Raw genomic sequence first — 22,684 nt, forward strand, 5'->3', positions numbered from 1 at the left:
GAAAGGATTACATATATATATATATATATATATATATATATATATATATATATATATATATATATATATATATATATATATATATATATATATATATATATATATATATATATATATATGTTTTTTAACCCATTTAACGGACTCCCTGTGAAGATAAAAAACATTAGAAAGAGGAGTAAGTGTGGCATCAGCGTGCTGAGAAAGACTGCAGGCCCCTCGGTCAGTGCCATTCAGAAAGCACCGAGCACCGATGGACGACAGCAACATACACATGCGCTCCCACAGGCCCACAGGAAGAGGCCACAACAGCCCAAACACACAGTCAATCCCAGTGTATGCAAGCCCCACCCCCTCCACCCACTCAGGTATCATTTTAAAGGCGGTGGGCGTGCAGTTTGCGGAGCAGTGCTGGCGTGAGCCCTCAGGCGCTGAAGCCTGGCAGTTTCGGGTTTCTGGTCAGTTACCGGGCAGCTCCCTCTTGGGTGGAGTTCAGAGCTGGTGCACGATGCTGTCTGTGTGGTTGACCGAGACGGAGCCGTCCTGGCGCAGCCGCTGCCACTGGAAAGTTGTGCTGAGGGAGCCCACCTCGTCCTCCTCGTTCTCCTGCTCCTTGGCAAACTCCATAAACACCTGCAGGACAAAAGGAAACGAGGAAAGCTTGGAGTGAATAATCCAGAGGTCCAGTGGAAGTACAAACTGACCGCCTGACCTGTAAGCCTACCTGCTCTAAGGTGGACTGGGAGAAGTTGTACTCTTCAAAGTTGAAGGTTTGCTTGGCTGAAGACACAAAGAAAGAAGATTAAGTACACGGGAGAGAGAGCAGAGCTGTGGAGGAGAAACGATGGGTCAGCATTCACTCACCGCTCTCTAACTGAGAGAAAGACTTGGCCAGTGATTGGACGTCCTCCATGGGGATCTTGTAAACCATCAGCGTAGCAAAGCTGGAAAAACAGCACGCATACATACAGAATTAAACAGGGACACACAGAGCAGTAGCACGCGTCTGTGTTTCCACAGCTCGTTCACAGCTCTATTTTCCATAACGCTTCCTCCTCTCTTTTTTTGCTCTTAGTTGACTTTTAGTTTTGACTCTGAATTTAATCAGTGGTATAATAAGCTACAAAAATACATATAAAAGCTCATGTTTTGCCTCATTTATTGATTTCTAACATTTTTATTTAAGCGCTTTTGCATTTGTTTGAGTCTTTAGGGCTGCTACACCCTCAGTAGGTACATTTACTTCTACCCCAAAAACAACCTCGAACAAGTCCCACACGTTGAGCGAAAAAACGTGAAAGCACAGGATATCTACTCCCAACTGTTATTTTAAGGGAAAAGTTAATTTTATTTTACTTTACAAAGTGTTTAACTTCTAAAAGCTCGACTTCCACTGTTCATTGTAATGTTTGTCACAGTTTTTGTGAACAGTAATCATATTTTAAACACAAGCACAATTCTGTCTTTCAGTCAGGACAAAATTCTTACTCTGGATTTGATTTTCGCTTTCTCGGTTTTATAAGGTTCACTGCTTTCCTTTACAGTGTGCTGTTGGCACTCATTAAGTGTCCATCACTGTGTAGTTGAAGTGGAAGAAAGACCGGTATTATCAACTGGAGCCATCTACAGGAAGAAAACACTGAAGGTTTCACAGCTGGACTAGCTGCTGTGGAGTTATGTGACCGCACTCCCATCTGGTACTCTCTCCACCGCCATCGGTGCTCGCTGGCTTTATTATCAAAAATATACAATCCACACTGAGACACACTTGAAACTGCACAAGGATTAAATGTGCAGTTAAACTTCTTCACAATGACAGAAAAAGGATTTTTACCAATCCAACTCATTTAAGATCAAAATGGGCTGTAAAACGAGTCTGACATCCCTGAACTACACGCAGACACAGACAGGTCAGGGCTCACCTCTCCTGCCGAGCGGCGTGAGGGAATATTCGTAGGATCTCCTTATGCAACAGCGCCACCTGCTGGAGCCCCGTCAGCTCTTCTCTAAGTTTCACCTCCAAACTGTAACCGCGGCCATATTTTCCTTTTAAATGTTGGATGGAACCGATACATCTGCAGGAAAGAGACCAAGCATTAAGAGGCATTATGCTGAGACTCAGAAGTTTGAGAAATTATCGAGAAAGCAGCTGTGGAGCGAACCTCAGCTGCCCAGAAACCATGATGGCGACGCGGTCGCACACAGCCTCGGCTTCCTCCATGTAGTGAGTGGTCAGGATGGCTCCGCGCTGACGGTTCTTAAAAGCGGCTCGCATGGCCCTCCTACACGAAGGAAACGCAAACGATTTACGTACTTTTGCTTTTTTAACGGTAGCATTGCTTATGAAATTAAACATATATTATTTGGCTGTGAAAGAAAAAAAAACATTTATTTGAGAGAACTTCAGCGCTTCACATTTGAAACAAGTAAAAGGCAGAAAAACGTTTCTGTAAGGAAAACATCATCTCACCACATGCGCTGTTTGGACTTTGGATCCATCCCTGATGAAGGCTCATCCAGTAAGACGATCTGAGGATTCCCGATCATGCTCAAGGCAAAACACAACTGCAGACATACAACACAATAATATCATACAAATACTGTAAAACTATAACAGAAAAGATTAGAAGTACCGCATGTGTTGCATGACAGAACATAAATTTAAGGCTTTTACATTTGAAGTGAGACGTTTAAACGCCACTGCCGCGAAAAATAAAATTAAACTTAAAAAGCTAAAATATTCTGAATCGTTAGGACGGAGTAAAACGTAGATTTTGCTGTTAAAGCCAACAGGTTTCTGATAAATACTTTATTATCAGGCAGGATAAACACAGCATTAACATTTTAATCGAGCAGACTAATAGGCAAGCGGAGGGTCTCCTCACCTTCCGCTTGAGTCCTGCAGACAGAGTCTTGGCTTGTTTGTGTAAGTGGTCCTTCAGCTCCAGAGCATTCACCACACTGACAGCAACGGCAGACACACAACAGCTGTTATTAGCTTTACACACTCACTCTCTCTCTCTCGAAAAGATTTAAAGATCTACATCATCTCTGACTGTCTGACTGTTTAAAAAAAGAAATCACTGTGGTCAAACGTCAGGGGGAAACCGGTACTGAGGATGAGACCGAGACTTTACCGTTTGATGATCCCCGGCACGTCCTCTCCTTTCAGGCCTTTAATGGCGGCGTAGATCTCCAGATGCTCCTGCAGAGTGACCCGAGGCCACAGAGGGTTCACCTGTGGACAGTAGCCCACGTGCTCCAGAGGATTGTCCACTGAGCGAAACTCAGTGCTGTAGTCTCCCATCAGCACCTGGACCAAGACGAGCAAAAATTCAGAGTGTTTTCTTGGTTTAATTTGGGGGGGTTGGGTTCAGCTGACAAAAACAGCATAAATAAAACACCAAAAAGAAAAAAAAAAGTGTTCCATGAGTTACATGACTGAAATTATTAAACAAACAGACAGAGGAATGCTTCAGTATCATCCTACTGTACCTGGCCTGCAGTGGGGTCAGTGTCACCTGCCAACATGTGCATGATGGTGCTCTTTCCTGCTCCGTTGGGGCCCAACAGTCCAAGAACTTCACCTGAGGAAACAGCAGGTTAGGATTCAGACTGTGGGTGAAGTCGGCCGGTTGGGAACCACGCAGCATAAGAAAAAGCAGCAAGACTAAGCGTACCTTTACGGACACAGAAAGAGACGTTCTTTGTGGCCAGCTTCCTCTTCTTGCTTAGAGAAAATCCTTCTCTCCTGCCCTTGTACTGCTTCTTCAGGTTACTCACAACCACGACTGGTTTCTAAACAGACACATAAAAGACAGAAAAAGTAGCAAAATGTCTTCAGATCACTGATGAGAAACAAAAAACTAAAGATGCCTGGCTAAATTAATCTTTATTACACCTTGACTCTTCGACGGGGACCAGGGACTTCAACAGTATTCTTAATTTATGTATTATAAATATTTACCTCTTCACAGGACTGACAGCTGAGGGCCTCTTTGACTCTGGCCCTTTCCATCTGGACATCTTCGTCTTCATTCTGGCCTTCTTCTAGGTTCCTCTCCACCTTGGCCTTGGACTGGGATGAGATCCTGTGAACATTTTAAAAGAACATCAGGTCTGCTGCATTTAATGTAGGCATCAAGACCTATATGTTTTTATTGCAGTAAAACGGTTGCGACCACATTTTGTTCAGGGATCTGGGTAACTCCAAAAGCCTCACAAACTTTTCTACCTTTATCAAAGCAATAAACCTCAGAATAAATAAACCAGAGGTTCCTGTAATCAGAGTTATGAAAGCGATCATCACCTGCAGAGCTGATCGTTTTTCATCGTCCTTCCTCCAGAATGGATCTCCAGCCAGCGAAGCAGGAAAAGCAGAACGATGCACTGGAGATAGGGCTGAGCACAGACACACAGTTACAGTTAAATACAGTTCTGACATTTGTTTATCACATTTTTTCCCCCACGTCTTGAAATATGATACATACGGCTAAAACTGAAATGAGCAGGTTCTTCCACAGGAAGTTCTCCTCGTAGACAGTCGGGAGGAAGGTGGCCTGAGAAATGGAGAAATGCTCTCAAACATGACTCCAATAACGGCCTCAGCCCCAATGATATATGATCGCGTATTTATTTGAAAAACACAGCTGTATGCTTGACAGAGAAAGCAGCTGTTGCCCTGAGCTCCTACCTTGGTGATGCAGTTGAGACAGCCCATGAGAGGGTACAGCGGGTTGAGCAAACACAAGACGTTGTGCAGGGTTCTTGTCAAAACTGGATTGTTGTTTACGAAGGACAACTGAACCACCGAGGCTGACACGACGCACACCTGAGGTACAAGTAATTAAATTAAAATACAAGTCATTTATTTTTAATAAAGGTTTCAATCTAAAGCATTTTTGTTGTCATGTGAAGAACAAAGAAAAGAAGAAGAAAGAAGAAGAAGAAAAAACAGCAGCAGCAGGCTTGTTCAGGATCACATGTTTGAGTCTCACCATCATGGAGATGACAGAGAAAAAATCCCTGTTGCTTTGGACTCGGGTGAAGCCGAAAGACGACACGTAAGTGAAGAGAATCATGGCTGGGCTGAAGCCAACGGTGCAGAGAACCTAAGGCGGGGCAGAAGCCATGAGATGAAGTCACATACGTGTTGTATTACAGAGGAGTAAAGTCTGCGATACAGCGCTTTAAGCAGCTGGACGCACCACCGCAGAGAGGTTGCTGGAGTTGAGCAGGTTTCCGGTGTGGAAGGAGAAAAGGATGATGGACATGAAGGACAGGATGAGGTAATAGAACGGGATGTCCACCGCTGCCTGACCGCACCAGTACGCTGACGGTACGAGACCAGAGATGCGCAGAGTTGAGCGACACTTTATCTGCAAAGGGGACAAAACCCCCAAAACAAAACACAGAAGTGACGAGAAATATGTAAGAAATGTGACTGTGTGGCCCGATATTCTCACTGTACCAGACAACGTTTCTTTTTTTCCCTCTTTTCGTGGTAAATCTTTTGTTGAAAAGATTAATCTGTTTTTATCTCTGTGACTAACTGGTTACCTCTCGGTCTCGAGTGTGGTCCATTGCAAAATATGCCGGCATTCCAGCTGCCAGCATTCCCAGTATGATCGCCTCTATGTACACCAGCGCGTAGGATGTAGCATCAGGGATTTGCTGATGGGCATCACAAAGGGAAAGTTTAGTGTCTTGGAAACGACCTCTGTTATCTGACTCTATATTTGTCAAAGGCACTCACATATTCAAAAGGTTTGGTCCACGTTCGGATCTGCCCGGTCCCATTCAGACCTCTTAGAAGAGCATTGCTCAGTATATTGACAGTCATGGGCAGGGAGTGAACAGTCGTGCTGTTAAATGCAACGCTGTATCTGAAACCCTGTTAACAACACGTGAAACAAAGTGTCAACAGCATCTCATGAACTCAGCACTCCATCTAAACAGAAAGCTCTCAGTTAGAGGAGCCAGCAGCCCTCAAACAAAGAGCACTTTGCCTGGAACACGAGCACCGTGACACATTAAATGTAGGGGGAGGTGCCCCAGTTTCATCTAATCTGATATCAGTAATTAAATTCAATCTATGCAATATTAAAGTGACCTTGCTGGATCTTGTTACGTTGATGGCAGCGCTGTGGGGAGCCGCCGCCATGTAGTCGCTCTGCTTCATCATTTCCACTTTGATGTCCTGAGACTCGATGTTGTGGATGAAATCGGAAATATCAGAGCCTGTAGGTACGAAAAAGGCACAGCTAAAATCATCCATACAACCACTTTCTGCTGTGTCACAGGGGCAGCGGTCCAAGCAGAGATGGGCAGACCTCCTTCGACATAATCTGAGTTTGTTGCCACTCAGCGTGAGCCCAGACACCCCTCAGAGGAAGCTTAATCCTGGTTGGGGGGCTACAGCTCATAGGTGTCAATAAAAACAATTCAAATCAACATCAAGGAGGTCGGTTAAATTACACCCACGGGACATATTGTAATGATTATGGTTAGTGGGATATTTCACACTTGTGCAGAAGTGCAATGCTTCATCACAGTGTTTACATCATGTTGTGCTTTGTGATAGAGCTGAGATCTCGAGTCTTATTCAGGGAAAAAAACCCACTGAAAGTGAAACAAGCCTTTTAACTCAGTTACACAGAAACCGTCAGGCTGCCGTGTTTGCCTCTGTGACACTCACCAGTTGAGTTCTGAACCAGGAGGCTTGTGGCGTATCTCTGGGGCGCCTGGTTACTCCTGAGGAGGTAAATTGGCAGAAATTGGCGGTCTGAGGAGTGAATCTGGATGTTTCCTGTGGCCAGCGACAAAACCAGGACTGCAGCCACAAACACCAGGAACAAGGCCAGACTGGAAGAGGAGGAAGGGGGAGGTTAGAGTCAGGAAAGTCTCGATAAATGGGAGGAATAAAGCCTCAAAACACATACCCATTTCTGTGACTTTGTCCAGTCACAGAAAACAGAAAACTATGGATGTCATTTAGTTCTTTAACTCTAAGCTACAGGAGCAGATGGAGCATGTGTGTCCATCATATGACAGATTAACATACAAACAACAAAAGCAAAAAACATATATTGTATTAAGGTAATAAATAAGAAGCCCGGTTTACCCATGATATCTTCAAAATAAAGAAATTGGCTAATAAAGTAAAATAAAGAGAACACTCACGTGTAAATGAAGGCCTTCCTCTCCCGGCGCATGTTGAGCATGTGCAGCCACGCCACGGTGCTGAACTGCTGCCGCCACAGGGCGTGACCCGTCACAACGTCCGACTTTGTGTCGGAGAACGTGAGCAGCCTCTGGTCCGTGTCGTCCAGGGAGGCGGTGTCGCACTCGTCGTCCGCCTGCTCTCGATTAAACACGCTGTAGTCTGAAAACATGAAACGACTTTTACTCAACACCAGAGCTCCTTTGACTTTTTCCATTCGAAAAACTTAAATCAGCAGCAATCTTCAGTTTGGCGACACACTCACCAGCCTGATCCACTTCAGCCTCTGCCTCCAAACGTAGAAAAACATCTTCCAGAGTTGTCATGGAAACACCATAGTTGACTATTCCCAATCTGGGTTGAGAGTCGAGCTCCGAGAACAGGCCTACGAAAGATGAATTCAGGACCGCTCAGCGCGCTGCGTGGCTCACAGTCAAAGCTGAATCATAACTGAGTCATACTCTATTTTTAAAATACTGTCTGGATATTTTTAAAGGATATTAAAGAAACCATGAAGGCCAGGAGTAAGTAAACTTTCCCCTTTGAGCAGGGACAACTGTTCCAGTATTACTCTGCTCTGCCCCAGTGCAGATTCAGAGTTTCAAGAAATTGCTTTATTTGCAGTTGATTGCTTTGGAGTTATGATTTTTAAAAACATTTTTATACAATGCACAATGTCAAAGCAAGGCAGTTAAGCCAAAAAATGCTGATGGGCACGTTTAGGAGTACATGTCTGTGCACAGCTGCATGCGTGTTGCTACAGAAAGCAGGCAGCTATCAGAGAATCAGCCTTCAGCACAAAACAAGAGTCAGGATAAATGTGCAAAAACGTGACCCGACTGTAAACTAAAAATATAATCAGTACAATTTAATGCTCAAAAAACAAACACGCACAAAGGAAACCTTTGTATGGTCGACTCATGTCATGATTTTTTTTTTAATTTTTTAAATGTGACCGACGGACGTTCCTGTGAATCGAACCTGGGAACGTGTCCACGCTCTCAAAGGGCAGAGTGAAGGTCAGCTCCGCCTCGTGCTGTCGGGATAACTTGGCTTTGGGAACGTGCTGCTTAACCAAAGACGTGATCTTTTCTGCGTCACATGCCTCGCTGATAGACATTCTGCAAAGGATGAAGAAAAACATCTAAATCTAGTTCGATAAAGACGCCTGTGGTTAATACACATTCTAAACTCAGCAATAACAAAAACAATCGAATTAATTATTCCTTTTGGGTTCTTGTAAGAGTCAATTAAAGGGGTCCTTGCCTTAGATGATAGCCCACACCACACTTGATCTTGAGATACAGAGAGGAGCCAACACACTTCAGCTGACCTTGAGAGATCACAGCTTTGCGATCTGCAGAAACAAACATTCAAAAAAAATAAATCAGACATGTTTTCAACTCACGTGGAGATAAACCTTTGTGCTCATATGGGTCAAGTATAAAACTGGAGCTGCTGCTCGGTTATATAAAGCTGTGCTGGTGTTTTCTGCTCGCCTCTGCACCTTGAATCTCACTCTTGAAATTCTCCTGCAGCAAGGAAGGAAACTCAGCGCTGACCTCATGATGAATAATATCACCAAGCTGGAGCATATGTTAGCAGTATACTTTAAAATATGCATACACAACAAACCTGAGTGACAACTGTTCATCCGGTCAAATGGTTTTATTTTAAACATCATCAAGAAAAGATGGAAAATTTTCTGCAACACCAGCTCCTGATTAAAATATTGATCAAGCTAGAAGATCCTGAGATACCATCATCCAGGATAAAAATAAAGCACAATTTCTGGTCTATATTTCCAGTCCAAAATGTGGGTTTGTGTATCTTACACAACAAGGAGCATTCGTACCAGCAAGGATGTCTGCCTCGTCCATGTAGTGCGTGCTGAGCACAGTGACTCTGCCGGTCCGGCGACTCTTCAGCAGAGACCACACCTGGTGCCTGGAGTAGGGGTCCATGCCGGCCGTGGGCTCGTCTAAGAGCAGGATCTGACAGAAACAACCACAAACCCACGTTATCCGAGAAGGACTGGTGTCTGGATTTTTAAAAAACTGAAGTAAGATTGCACACAGGTACCTTGGGATCTCCTAGAATGGCGATGCCCACAGACAGTTTCCTCTTCTGGCCTCCGCTCAGATTCTTGGCCTGAGCCGTCATGATCTTCTCCAGGTCCAGGTCCTTCAGCACCTTTGTGACCTGTCAGAGAAGGAAACATCACACTAAGGCTCAACAAGCACTTATTACTGAAACAGCTTTTTAAACAACCTCAAGAATGTGACATATTCTCCTGCTGGAATCACTAATGCACAAACATGACAACAACATGCTCTGGAGTTTAGCCACGTTCCAGATCTTTCTATGAAATCTAAATCTTAAGGAAAATAGACACAGACTCCATCCGTGTGTCATTTTTACTTTTTAAACAGTGGATTTAAAGACCTTCTAGAAGCAAGTCTCACAACTCTGCAGTCATCTTTACAATAAATTTGAGGTTCCCATCTAATTTAAAGCATCATCACTTACTGGATATATTAACTGTATGAATAGAATCACCAAAATGTGGCAAATTTGTTCACAAAGAGCGCTTTTTCTTATACATACTTCTAACTTATACTTCAACTACATCTGCGCTTCATTAATTAATCTCGGGGTCTTCAGTCTAACCCTCCAGAGCACTGAACAAATGTCAGTCTGATGATTAGCAAAGAACATTTCTAATCTACCTACAGCTTTGCTGTGAAAACCACAGATTAGGATGGTAAGAAGACGTTTGCTACCACACCCTGAAATTATAGGAAATGAAACTACTGTGTGTTTGTGCATATGCCAGTGCAGCAACATGATTGGCTGATAGTTTCCTGGTTTCAGTGGGTTATTAGCTCTGTGGTGATGGGTTTCATCAGCTAAAGATGAAAAGAGATTTCTTCTCAAGATTCACAGCCACTGTTCAAGTTTCTGCTTGCCGTCGAGTTTAAGCACATTTAGTTTATATGAACTACAAATCACCTTTTAATGCCGATCAACCCTGGTGTTGAAGGTTGTCACCGATAGTTTCCCTGCTCCGGCCCCAATATCTTGTATTAGGTTCTTCTATTCTACTCTATATTTAAGCATACCTTCATCTGATGGAGAAACACACTGATGTGCTTTTTTAATGTCAGTGTTTCCATGCTTTGTCTTGTTGTAGGTTTGATGTCATGTTTCAAATGTATGGTTTTAACTTTGATAAATGTCAGAATGCTTCAGACTTTGCACTGCGGGAACATTTCGATCGTCACATTTACCTCGGCGTCGATGTCTGCTCGTGGGATCCCTTTGATGGCAGCAAATATCCTCAGGTGCTCCTCCACCGTGAGCACATCAAAGATGATGTTGAACTGAGGGCAGATTCCCACCAGCTGCTTCATTTCGGACGTGTCGGCAATCTCTGCCACAGGGGAGCCGTAGATGGTGGCCGTGCCGTTCGTCGGCGGGCAGATCCCACACAGGATGTTCATGAGGGTGGACTTTCCAGCCCCACTGTGTCCCAGCAGAGCTGTAATCTGTCCCTCATAGATGTCAAAGGTCAAACCTGAGAAGGAGAGGTAAAGAAACAGGAGGAGATACGGGATGTTATTTCAGTCCGTTGTAGGAATGTGGAAAAATATGTAATCTAACAATGTAAATCAGGCTGACGGGAAAACATTTTCTGCTTATTACTGAGGTTGGATCTTTACCCCACATTATACAGCACCTTCACATGACTCATGCTGTAACCTTGAACAACATGTATAATCATAGAAAAGCACTCACCCCTCAGAGCCTCCACCACGTTGTCCTTTTCTTTGTACACTTTGCGGATGTTATTGATGCTGTTGGAGACAAAACAAGCGAGCAATGAAGAAACAGTGAAACTGAAAGGAGAGAAGCGTAAACACAGCAGCAGAGTCAGTTGAAGAGCAGCTCTCAGGTTACAGGCTGGACCTCCAGGCTCTCCTTAGCTGATGCTACAGCTGAGCTGGTGTTTGGCACTAAAGCAAGAGCTGAGCCTAACGCTGATCTACCGGAAGCTCTCAGAGCATCGATCTCTCAGTCCTCTGAATCCATACTTTTAGTAAAGGTACTCTGTGAGCACTGACATAAAAATAAAATGAAATATTGGTAAGTTCAGGCTTTTACCGGATGGCTTCTTTCCCTCTGAACTCGGGAGAAACCGGCTCGATAGACTCGTCCCCACCAGGAGCGCCGTTCAGCTCAGTGTCGTACACCGAGCTCACCTCAACATAGCGCTTTCTGCGTTTGGACCAATAGGACGGCTTCAGGAAGTAAATCAAGGACCTCCGCATTCCAAACTCACCTGCGTATCAGAAAATCATCATGAAAATAAAATGAACACAAAACAAAACAAACAGAACTGCTAACCCAATCAGCTTCGACCAGCAGTGGGGCGATTTAATGCTGCAGTCAATTAAAGCAGCACGGTCAATGTGGTGTAACGCTAATTGTGAAGTACAGATGGATCTGCAGAGCAGTGCTGCACACACTCAGTGGGTGAAAAGGGAAACATCTGACATCTGACAGTTTATTTCCCACTCTGCAGTCATGCGCAGCACTCGCTGCACAGCACACCGCTGGAGGGCTTTTCAAACTTGCTGTGGGATCTCAGTTTGTTCTTTTCTTCAATGCCCAAAAGCTTCTACTGATCTGTAGCGCTATTGGAGAACATCAAGACATGTTGAGGAGGTAATTTTAACCATTTAAATCAGCTGTGTTGGATCAAGGACACGTCTGAAACCTGCAGGATACCGGCCCTCGAGGCCTGGAGTTCCCCAATCCTGAACTAAAGACAAAATTCAAATGGTTCCTGAAAATTTTACATTTTTGGCTAATTTTACAACCAAAATAATTCCAGGAGGGCTGTATGATACAGGGGGGAATAGAGGGTAAACACTCTTTATTTTCAGCTGTTTTGCTACTATGTAAAAGAGAAAAAGGTGACTACAAAAACACACTTTTACTAACTTAATAGCTACTGGATTTGTTCTGGCAAAAACCAGTGTTTGACCACACTGAGTTCAAATATTTTTGCACTTACCAGGCAGGACCTGGTCCAGGTAGATAGCCAGCAGAAGATAAAGGATGCAGTCCACAACCAGCATCAGCAACGGCACGTACAAAGGATGAGGCCCGTTAGTCAGAGAAGAAAATACAGCACCGTCTCCCTGTGCCTCCAAATAAACAACCTAAAATAGATATTAGACAAATACGCACTGAGATCAGCCTCGGTGGCATCTACTGCACAAAGCTTCATCTTTCTGAAAAATGAAGGCTGGAAAACTGCAGAGATTATATTGACATTTTTGTCAAGCTGCAAAAAGAACCTAATATCACTTATGATGCAATTAATAGAAAAATGATTTAAATTAATTAAATTAACAAAAACAGGATCAACACTGAGGTAAGAGAGGACTGCAACAAGCTGCGATTTAATTTATTCCAGAAGCAGGAAAGTACTCCAGAGGAGACCAGAGCGTGTTTGTACCTGTGCAATGCCGATGGAGAAGGCACTGGGCGACAGCAGGCACAGAAGCCACACCAGCGGCTGTGGGAAATCCTTCACGAGGACGGTGAAGAGTGACAAGCAGCCAAACACCACCGTCAGCATGGATCCCACCGTGCTGGCAAACTTGGGCTTCTTAAACAGCGGAGTCAGCATGAAGGAGAAGAAGATCTGTGGAACAGAGTCAGGATATGGATGAGAGGAAAGAACGTTCACTACTAACAACACAAAGGCTGGAATCAAACAGCCATAGCTATGTTTTATTTCTTTATTTCCCCAAAGCAACACCTGTGTGTTGGTTTGCTTTCCCTCCATCCCAGCTCTACTCACTGATGATATTCCATAGAGGAATATGAGGAAAAAGATGACAAGGAAGTTGCTGTTAGGAAACAACGCTGTGTACGTTGCGATGATGGCCATCAGGATGGACATGGTGGTCACCAGAGCAGCGTACAGGAGGCCCCATGATAACCTGTCAAACCACACGTACACATGAACGTGATTTTCTTTGGTCCGAGTGTCCGAATGTGCAGCGGCCAAAGCCGTTTCTCCTCACCAGAAGGCTGTGTCGTAAAGCCCCATCATGGTCATGGTGTCTTTGAGACGATGCTCCTTCTCAGCCGCCACGTTGACGATGAGGAAGGTGACGAAGGGCGTGAAAGCCAGGACCAGGTAGATGGAGATGAGGGCGTGGGGGAACTTCTGAACCTCCACAGAGCCGGGCTGACCCATCATCACCGCCTTCAGTTCGAGCTCGCTCAACACCGAACGTTTTGTCTGCATCTGAGCACAAAAGATGATAAAAGAGTTTAAAACTGGGACTTTTTTCAGTAATGTAGTCAAAGAAAATCCATGTGTGAAAAATACAGTTCAAATGTCCGAAATTCAACAAGACAAAACAGAAGATGGGCACAAACTTGCAGCAAAAAAAAAATAAAAAATTAAAGATGTTTGGTGTCTGCTGTAATAAATAACTAAAGTCCCACCATATAACGTATCTGTGGTTAACACACTGTAGCAGCTGAGCTTCAGCCTGTCTCACCTGAATAATGGCTGCGTCGATCAGAGACTGGAGGTGAATGAAGCCGGAGTACCAGTAATTTGCAGCCCTGCAGTTTACCGAGCTCGACAAGCAGCTGGCTGCAGGAGACGAAGCAACGACAGCAATCAATCAAAATGTATTTGTAACGGACCTTTGTTAAAGGTGATTCAATATAATATAAATCATAACAAATAATATACAATGACCATCAATATAGAGTAGATTAGAAAGATGAAACATCACAGCAATAAAATAAAATTTAAACTAGCTTTTCAATAAAATAATACAAGGAAAGATTAATCAAAAGTAAATGATCTAAAAATCTAATATAGTAAAAATAGAATAAATACACTTTAAGTCCAAAAAACTAAAGTAAATGTGTAAGAATCAATCTAAATCCAGGCTAAAAGTTTGAAGATTTCAACACTTCTGTTTTAAATTTGATCATTTCTGTATGAAATATAAAACAACACCACAGCACGTCACACTTCAGCTCTAAGAGGGAATAATCTCTTTTACAGTTCTGTTCATCTCTTCCTCCACTCCATCTAAACCAGAGTCATGTGTTCTTCCATCTTTTTATATTCCTTCATACCAAAAGAGCTACAAGTCAGGATCCAGAAAGCTGAAGCATGTTTAAGATTTAAATCGACTTTTTCTCTCTCTTCGATGTCTGATTAATGGAGAGGAAATGCTCTCAGACGTTCTGGGTGACAGCCAGATCCAGTGTTGATAGTTCCAGCTTATTTTCCCTTCAACATCTTCATAACAACAAATTATTAGTCCATGTTACGTTCCCCTAAGTGTCTAGGTGAAGCAGGGATATTAACAAAAAGTGGGTAAAAAAAAAAAGTAAATAAAGGAGGCAAAACTAAAGGAAAACCCAGAAGTTGGCCACTAAACAAAATAATAAGTCAAGACCGTAAAAATCACCAACACCCAGGAGTAAGCAGCCTTTAACCCTTTAAAAAATAAATAAATAAATAAATAAATACTCCAGCAGTAGAAGGGTGGCACCTACAGATGGAGAAAGAGCAAGACGCACTCACCAGGGCAAAAAAATAAGTAACAATCACAGCAGAGCATTGCTGCACCCTGCCAGGGCTACAATGATAACTCATTTAAGGATTTTACCACCATGTGCAATGCCCCCACTGACTGCTGTTTCTTTTAAAGTAGCACGAGTACTTTAAACGATTCATTATGGAGGCTTTTTACACCAAAGGACTCTTTCAAAGGCAGTTAGCAGAACATCTGAAGATGTATGTAAGTCTACAACACAAATGAGCTTCTGATCTGTCACAGTGAGGGACAAAGTGTAGAAATTTTGTACCCATTTAAAATAAAGTTGAGCCAATCCATAAAAATAAAGCAGGAGTAGTATAATAGTTTCAATAATTAGGCTTTACCAATAGACTCTGTGTAGTCACTGGGTAAAGGCAGCTGGTTGTGCGGGAAACGGAGTTTGTAAGATGTGGCTGAGCTGTCCATGAACACGACGCCAACGTAGCTGGAGGGCTCGTAGAGGCTGGCGTTCTCCAGATCCTCCTCACTGGAGAACATCTCCAGACGATCCTGCATAACTGAATGAGGGAAAAAAATGCTCGGTTTGCTCTTTTCGAACCCTCTGCACAAACCTAACGGACACAGAACCCCGCAGATGGTTTTCAGACTTACGCATATTCTGAGCCACCTCTTCCATGATGTGAGTGGTGATGTTACTGATTGGTGTGTAGCCGAGGCCTTTGAAGAAGTGGCTGTCACTCTCCAGCTCCGTCGTGCTGATTCCGCCATAGTAAACATGAGGATTCAGGGTGCTGATGAGTATCAGGAGGCCCAACAGGAGCAGAGGGAGGATCAATTCCTGTACAGACAGGGACACAGAAGGAATGTGAATAGGTTTGCTCAGTAAACCCTGATATCCCCCAGGTCAGATCAGATATAGCGTCATCTCTTAAATATGTTTTCTTGTGTATGTCCAAAGCATTACAACCCAAAGTTGGTGAAAATTCATCCTCTGTGGGACAGAAAATGAATTTACAGGTACATTTTAGTGAGAAAAGACATTGCTTTCACTGATGACTGCATGCACACAGCTGCTCTAACTGCAAAACCAAACCGCGAGATAAAAAAAGAAAAAAAAATTATATTCCTATTGATAAACAACCTGCAAGGCTGAACTCAGAGTGGGGCATGTCAAGAATTTGAGGCTTGTGGTAGACAGTACCAGAGAAGAGAGATGATTATGTATTGTGAAGCATGATCTAGGTAATTTGGCATCATCTGTGTACAAAACTCAACCTAAATATGGTGTCAACATTTTCTTCTCCCAACTAAAGCTCAAGTTTCCTGTTGAACAACTACACTTCTCACAAAAACACTGCAACAGATTACTAGATTCTAAAAATGTAGAACAAATCCAGTCTTTGGGGTAACGGCGGGTCTGTGAGTGAAATAAACACGCTGTGTTATTCACAGCGGAGCTTAGGGCGGCCCTGACTGCTGTTGAGGAAGATGGAGGCGGTCCCAGAGAGCTCCAAGTCAAAAGAAAAGCTGATACACAGGCACATAAAAAATGCATAGACGCAACTTAAAGCCGAATAAAAAATGCATGGTCTAACAAAGCAGAAATAGAAAGCAGAAAGAAGCAATGGTGAAGCTTCAACTTTTAGCGACTTTTAGCACACAGGCGTAAAAACACGACCTTTTCAACGACTTAGTGACACAAGCCGAGACCTCCCCAGAAACCAGAACACACCTCGACATCAGGCTGCTAGATTATGGTAAAAATCGCATGTTTCAGAAACTCTGGAAACATTAGTTATTTATTGGATTTAAAAAAAAAATGTTTCTGCACCTGCAGGCTCTGCTGCTTGGTCCTCCATTTGATGAGTAGATTCTTGTAGAGAAGACTTCTTGTTTGGTTCCAGACTCCAGCGTCTCTTCTGTACACGGGCTGCATGCTCCCAGCATTCCTCATGTGGATAACGTACGGACGAGAGGTCCTCTCACTAATCCTGGCCTCAGCTGCAAGGGACATAGATGGCAGAGAAGAAATTAAAAGCCCCGGACATTATGCACTCGAGCAGGAAGACTTCAGACAGTGAATCAATACAGCAATCATCAGTTAGTCTGCATCAGTTAGGTCTGCAGTTATCCCGCAGACTAACTGATGCTTTATTTCCCTCTAGCATCTTAAAGGCTGCTTTACTTTGTGATGATGAAAGGATTAATATTAAACTTTCAGCTCGTTCTGACTCCAAACTGCTGCAAAAAATATTAACAAATTCTCAGGGGGAGGATTCATTTATGTGACCTGGAGGCAGTTACTTTAAGGATGTCTGTTTAAACTGCAACATATTCTGATGATTCAGGTTTCCCAAACTTTGTTTAAATTTTGGATGTTTTACCATCTAACTCTTGATTTTCTTTATGAATGTAAAATCCAGTGACGTGGTGTTTATGTGTTCGTTACATTACTGGTCTGCACAAATACTGCTGACTGAAGTGCTGCCTATCTGGGTCTTTTACAAAAGATTTCTGACCACAAGAGCATCATGTTGGTGGTTACAAATATATAGTTATAGGAAATTATTTATTTTTTGCCTGGCTGATTCATACAATAAACTTTCATTTGAAGGACTTTCCGCTCTGCTTAGAGTTTGCTGCAGTAATATATAGTATTATATATTAGTTAACTAACAGAGACCCAGTATCGGTGTATACAGGCGTACTATGACACTTGTCAGAAGCTTCTAATAAAGCAAATTAAACCCGCTTCTCTTGTTTTCGCCAACAGCGTTCCGATGTTAGCTACAACTGGCGCTAACCTGCTACCTGCTGATATTTCCATATGCTAAAGAAGAAAAAAAATCGACAGACATTAGCGTCGCCGCTTCGTCCTGACCCGGACTGGAAAACAGGACAGGTGTAGGCAGCTGAGTGAGCTAGCCTCTGCACAGAATTAACCGCGGCTGATTGAGGGTATTTTTCTAATCTGACGCGCTGAATGGCAACACAGGCACACGGAGCAGCATCGAGCTAACAGGCTACAGCAGCACAGCGTGTGTACGCCGGGCTAAAAACACGTCCGCTCCAGAAAAACAAGCACAACATACTCACGTATGAAATACATTAAGACATATCCTTCCTCAGCTCGCGATTTAACGGCATTACATTACAGATTTTATTTTGTAAGTATCAGGTAAACACCCCCTTAAACGAGCTGGTTTCTTGCGTCTCTACTTCCTTCTGTCAGATGCAACGCCCCGAAATGTGATTTCGGCCAATCAGATTTGGTCTCGGTGATGCTGACGCTAGTCTGCGCCAATCAGAATGCAGCAGCAGGCATTTATTTTCATTTCACAAACAGAGCATGTCGTTTGATAAATGAAGCGAACAAATATCCCTTGTTTGGGGAAATTTTCACTTTAATTAGAAAAATAATTTTATTAAATCATAGCATTAATGCCAAAGGCTCAGCCATAAAATGTATTACAAATCACTTAAGCACAATACAATTTCTAGAAAGTAACAGGTGAAGTAAGCTTCGGATAGATGACAAATTAAAGGGAACCCCCCCCGAAATCCTTCAAGCCTGCAGTGCGTAGACTTGTACGAGCCATCTAATCGTCCCCGTACAGCTTTTGATGATCTGGTGCCAATAAAACGGAGGAAGAATATGAATGAGTTTGGATAATTACATCTATTTGTATGTTATATATTTCTTGGCTGCTTTGTTGTTATGTTAACCACTAGTGAGCTGTTTATTGACACTAGCTGTACTTACTGCACAAAAAGGGGAGGGATCACTGCAAATCAATACTGAGGCTGTGTCCCAATTCAGGGTCTGCACGCTTGAAGTACGCATTTTAAGTGCGATTACGTCACCGCCACGCGACGACGGCTGTCCCAATCCGAAGTGTACTTCAAATGCATACTCCAAATGCGCCGTCGATTTCCCCAAATATCAAGCGTGGTCCGGTGCACGCTTCGTGGTCCCATATATCCCACAATTCATAGCGCAGCGGTGGGTGTGGATAATTTTGCCGCAAAATACGGCAGAAGGGAGCGGCCGAAGAGTGAACTGTCAAAAGTAAGTACTGAATATGATGTCACTTATTTATGTGCGAATGTTTAATAATGAAGAACATGAAAACATTACTGTTGGCCACATGTCGGCAAAGTTATGTGACATTAGTGATGTCTGTGAAGGTTCTCAGTCATCCAGGTCATCGTAGTCAAAGGAGTTTGCAAAGAAAAGCGTCTGGACTTCTTTAAGTTGCTTGAAGACGTTTCACCTCTCATCCGAGAAGCTTCTTCAGTTCTAAGGTCAAATGGCCGAGAGTCCCAGATTTAAACCCAGTGGGAGTATCCCCCCAAAGAGGGACAAAGGACCCCCTGGTGATCCTCTAATCACATGAGCCAAGGTGTGAAAGCGGGTGTGGGACCTAATCAGCCAGGGTTTCGGGTGAGCTCATTGTGAAACCTGGCCCCACCTTGTCATGTGAATTCCTGAGGTCAGATGGCCCAGGATGTGAGTGGGCATTAAGGCGTCTGGGGAGGGAACTCAAAACTGGATTATAGATCTGTCTGCCATCTATAGTCCAGTTTTGAGTTCCCTCCCCAGAGGTGAAACGTCTTCAAGCAACTTAAAGAAGTCCAAACGCTTTTCTTTGCAAACTCCTTTGACATTAGTGATGTTTGTACTTTCAGCGTTAACTTGGTTTTAAAGCCTTTACTTCTATCTATATATATATATATATATATATATATATATAGTCGACCTTAATCTTACCGAGAATGTGATGACATTATGGATAATTAAAGTCAGTCATATATCCACAAACACAACAAGCTGAAAGTCAGTGATGCTGCTCGGTTTGCAGTCCTGAATATCACGGCACAAGCAGGATTCACTGCACTGTTAATGTTAGCTATGTTATATTGCTGCCTCTGTTCGGTGGTGTCGAGCCAAACTTACTTTAACGTGTGTTTGAACGAGCTGACGGTTCACTCGTTAAGCTGAAAGAAAGATGCTTTAATCACAGGAGTCACACATGTGTCCACTGTACCATCTGGGAACTCTTCTTGTTTAGCACTCGTAATAACACAAACACTAAATCCTCCTTCTCTTGTGCTGTTTTGTAGCAGTGTATACACCTGAGACTGTCACCTGTCTGTCTGTCCTGCACTCTCTCTCTGTTTCTTTCTCTCTGATTGTGGAATAAAAGTATGAACATGTATTTATAAGTTACACTTGTGTTTGAAGCCTGCAGCTTATCACACATTTGATTTCCATGTGTGACAACTGCAAGTGTCCAGAGTGAGGACAGACTGAGGGACCCACTGCTGCACATCATCTGTGAGGCTTTGCACCCCTGATGATCCACCAGGACAAACTCAGCAGTGTGTGAGGAAGAGGAGGAGGAAGAGCCAGCAGCAGCTGACAGATGGAGAGAATAGACAGACTGTTCCCTGTTTGTGAAGGACTGGTAGGAAAGTTTAGAATAACTAATTGTCTGTCCTGAATCAGTCTTATTAGGTAATGTTCAAATAATTTTATCATTCCAGTGTTTTCAGTGTGGGAGAAAGTACTCAGGCCTTCAAGTTACACACTATGAAAGGCAGCAACAAGTTTAATGTTCAGAAACCTAAAGTATGTATCAGCAGCAGAATGGAGCTAAAAATAAATGTTTGTTTCAGTTCTATGAAGCTTTGAGTATTTTGGATTAGTAGTACTGCTGTGTTTGTTGCATCATATTGCTGTAATTGTTTATATGCTTTATATATTCTGAGGTAAGTTGATCTACAGGGAGTGCAGAATTATTAGGCAAATGAGTATTTTGTCCACATCATCCTCTTCATGCATGTTGTCTTACTCCAAGCTGTATAGGCTCGAAAGCCTACTACCAATTAAGCATATTAGGTGATGTGCATCTCTGTAATGAGAAGGGGTGTGGTCTAATGACATCAACATCCTATATCAGGTGTGCATAATTATTAGGCAACTTCCTTTCCTTTGGCAAAATGGGTCAAAAGAAGGACTTGACAGGCTCAGAAAAGTCAAAAATAGTGAGATATCTTGCAGAGGGATGCAGCAGTCTAAAAATTGCAAAGCTTCTGAAGCGTGATCATCGAACAATAAAGCGTTTCATTCAAAATAGTCAACAGGGTCGCAAGAAGCGTGTGGAAAAACCAAGGCGCAAAATAACTGCCCATGAACTGAGAAAAGTCAAGCGTGCAGCTGCCAAGATGCCACTTGCCACCAGTTTGGCCATATTTCAGAGCTGCAACATCACTGGAGTGCCCAAAAGCACAAGGTGTGCAATACTCAGAGACATGGCCAAGGTAAGAAAGGCTGAAAGACGACCACCACTGAACAAGACACACAAGCTGAAATGTCAAGACTGGGCCAAGAAATATCTCAAGACTGATTTTTCTAAGGTTTTATGGACTGATGAAATGAGAGTGAGTCTTGATGGGCCAGATGGATGGGCCCGTGGCTGGATTGGTAAAGGGCAGAGAGCTCCAGTCCGACTCAGACGCCAGCAAGGTGGAGGTGGAGTACTGGTTTGGGCTGGTATCATCAAAGATGAGCTTGTGGGGCCTTTTCGGGTTGAGGATGGAGTCGAGCTCAACTCCCAGTCCTACTGCCAGTTTCTGGAAGACACCTTCTTCAAGCAGTGGTACAGGAAGAAGTCTGCATCCTTCAAGAAAAACATGATTTTCATGCAGGACAATGCTCCATCACACGCGTCCAAGTACTCCACAGCGTGGCTGGCAAGAAAGGGTATAAAAGAAGAAAAACTAATGACATGGCCTCCTTGTTCACCTGATCTGAACCCCATTGAGAACCTGTGGTCCATCATCAAATGTGAGATTTACAAGGAGGGAAAACAGTACACCTCTCTGAACAGTGTCTGGGAGGCTGTGGTTGCTGCTGCACGCAATGTTGATGGTGAACAGATCAAAACACTGACAGAATCCATGGATGGCAGGCTTTTGAGTGTCCTTGCAAAGAAAGGTGGCTATATTGGTCGCTGATTTGTTTTTGTTTTGTTTTTGAATGTCAGAAATGTATATTTGTGAATGTGGAGATGTTATATTGGTTTCACTGGTAAAAATAAATAATTGAAATGGGTTTATATTTGTTTTTTGTTAAGTTGCCTAATAATTATGCACAGTAATAGTCACCTGCACACACAGATATCCCCCTAAAATAGCTAAAACTAAAAACAAACTGAAAACTACTTCCACAAACATTCAGCTTTGATATTAATGAGTTTTTTGGGTTCATTGAGAACATGGTTGTTGTTCAATAATAAAATTATTCCTCAAAAATACCACTTGCCTAATAATTCTGCACTCCTTGTATAGTGTTACATCATATTCTATAAGGATGTTATGTGTTTGTTTACTTTCTGCCCAGTTTGACCCATTTAGCAGAAGTCAGCCTGTTTAAGGCTCTGATATCTATTCTGTATGACTTAAAGCAGTTATGACATGGTCTGATTTTCACCCAATAAAGGAATATTTAATATATCAGTCTATTCTTCATTCTATTAGAAACAGTTAACACAGCTCGTACATTTTCTTTTTACACATGTATGTAAGCATTGAGCCAAATGTAATAATGCCAACATATTAAACGAACACTATTTGTCTCTTATATATAATACATCTATATATACACTGTCAAAGATACTTGTCTGTGAGTGAAGATTTAAGGTGATAGGAAATATAAATAGCTGCAACTTGAATCTTTGACCCAGAGTTCAAGCTCACTGCTGTAATATATGTATGTGTGTGTGTGTATATATATATATATATATATATATATATATATCTCATAATAATCTGACAGTACATATAATAT

General features: G+C 42.8%; 1 protein-coding gene across 1 annotated transcript; it reads right to left on the bottom strand.

Annotated features, from left to right (window-relative positions):
- Positions 1 to 133: 133 nt before the first annotated feature.
- Positions 134 to 18,060, bottom strand: abca5 (ATP-binding cassette, sub-family A (ABC1), member 5). The gene is made up of 38 exons (XM_063482449.1): positions 17,929 to 18,060; positions 16,664 to 16,833; positions 15,484 to 15,670; positions 15,216 to 15,389; positions 13,807 to 13,904; positions 13,321 to 13,547; positions 13,095 to 13,236; positions 12,747 to 12,935; positions 12,300 to 12,447; positions 11,384 to 11,561; positions 11,018 to 11,076; positions 10,510 to 10,796; positions 9,302 to 9,421; positions 9,075 to 9,213; positions 8,486 to 8,576; positions 8,201 to 8,340; positions 7,485 to 7,604; positions 7,180 to 7,381; positions 6,695 to 6,861; positions 6,110 to 6,237; positions 5,753 to 5,890; positions 5,557 to 5,670; positions 5,205 to 5,375; positions 4,995 to 5,108; positions 4,691 to 4,828; positions 4,488 to 4,556; positions 4,307 to 4,398; positions 3,965 to 4,088; positions 3,678 to 3,795; positions 3,493 to 3,584; positions 3,135 to 3,310; positions 2,883 to 2,958; positions 2,468 to 2,562; positions 2,160 to 2,279; positions 1,920 to 2,072; positions 862 to 941; positions 722 to 777; positions 134 to 630 (listed from the first exon to the last, which is right to left on the bottom strand). Exons 1-38 carry the CDS (start codon positions 17,939 to 17,941, stop codon positions 490 to 492), a joined length of 5,046 nt encoding a protein of 1,681 aa, XP_063338519.1. The 5' UTR covers positions 17,942 to 18,060; the 3' UTR covers positions 134 to 489.
- Between the last annotated feature and the right edge of the window lie 4,624 nt (positions 18,061 to 22,684).

The sequence above is a fragment of the Pelmatolapia mariae genome, linkage group LG8, assembly GCF_036321145.2.
Source record: "Pelmatolapia mariae isolate MD_Pm_ZW linkage group LG8, Pm_UMD_F_2, whole genome shotgun sequence".
NCBI classification, from domain to species: Eukaryota; Metazoa; Chordata; class Actinopteri; order Cichliformes; family Cichlidae; genus Pelmatolapia; species Pelmatolapia mariae.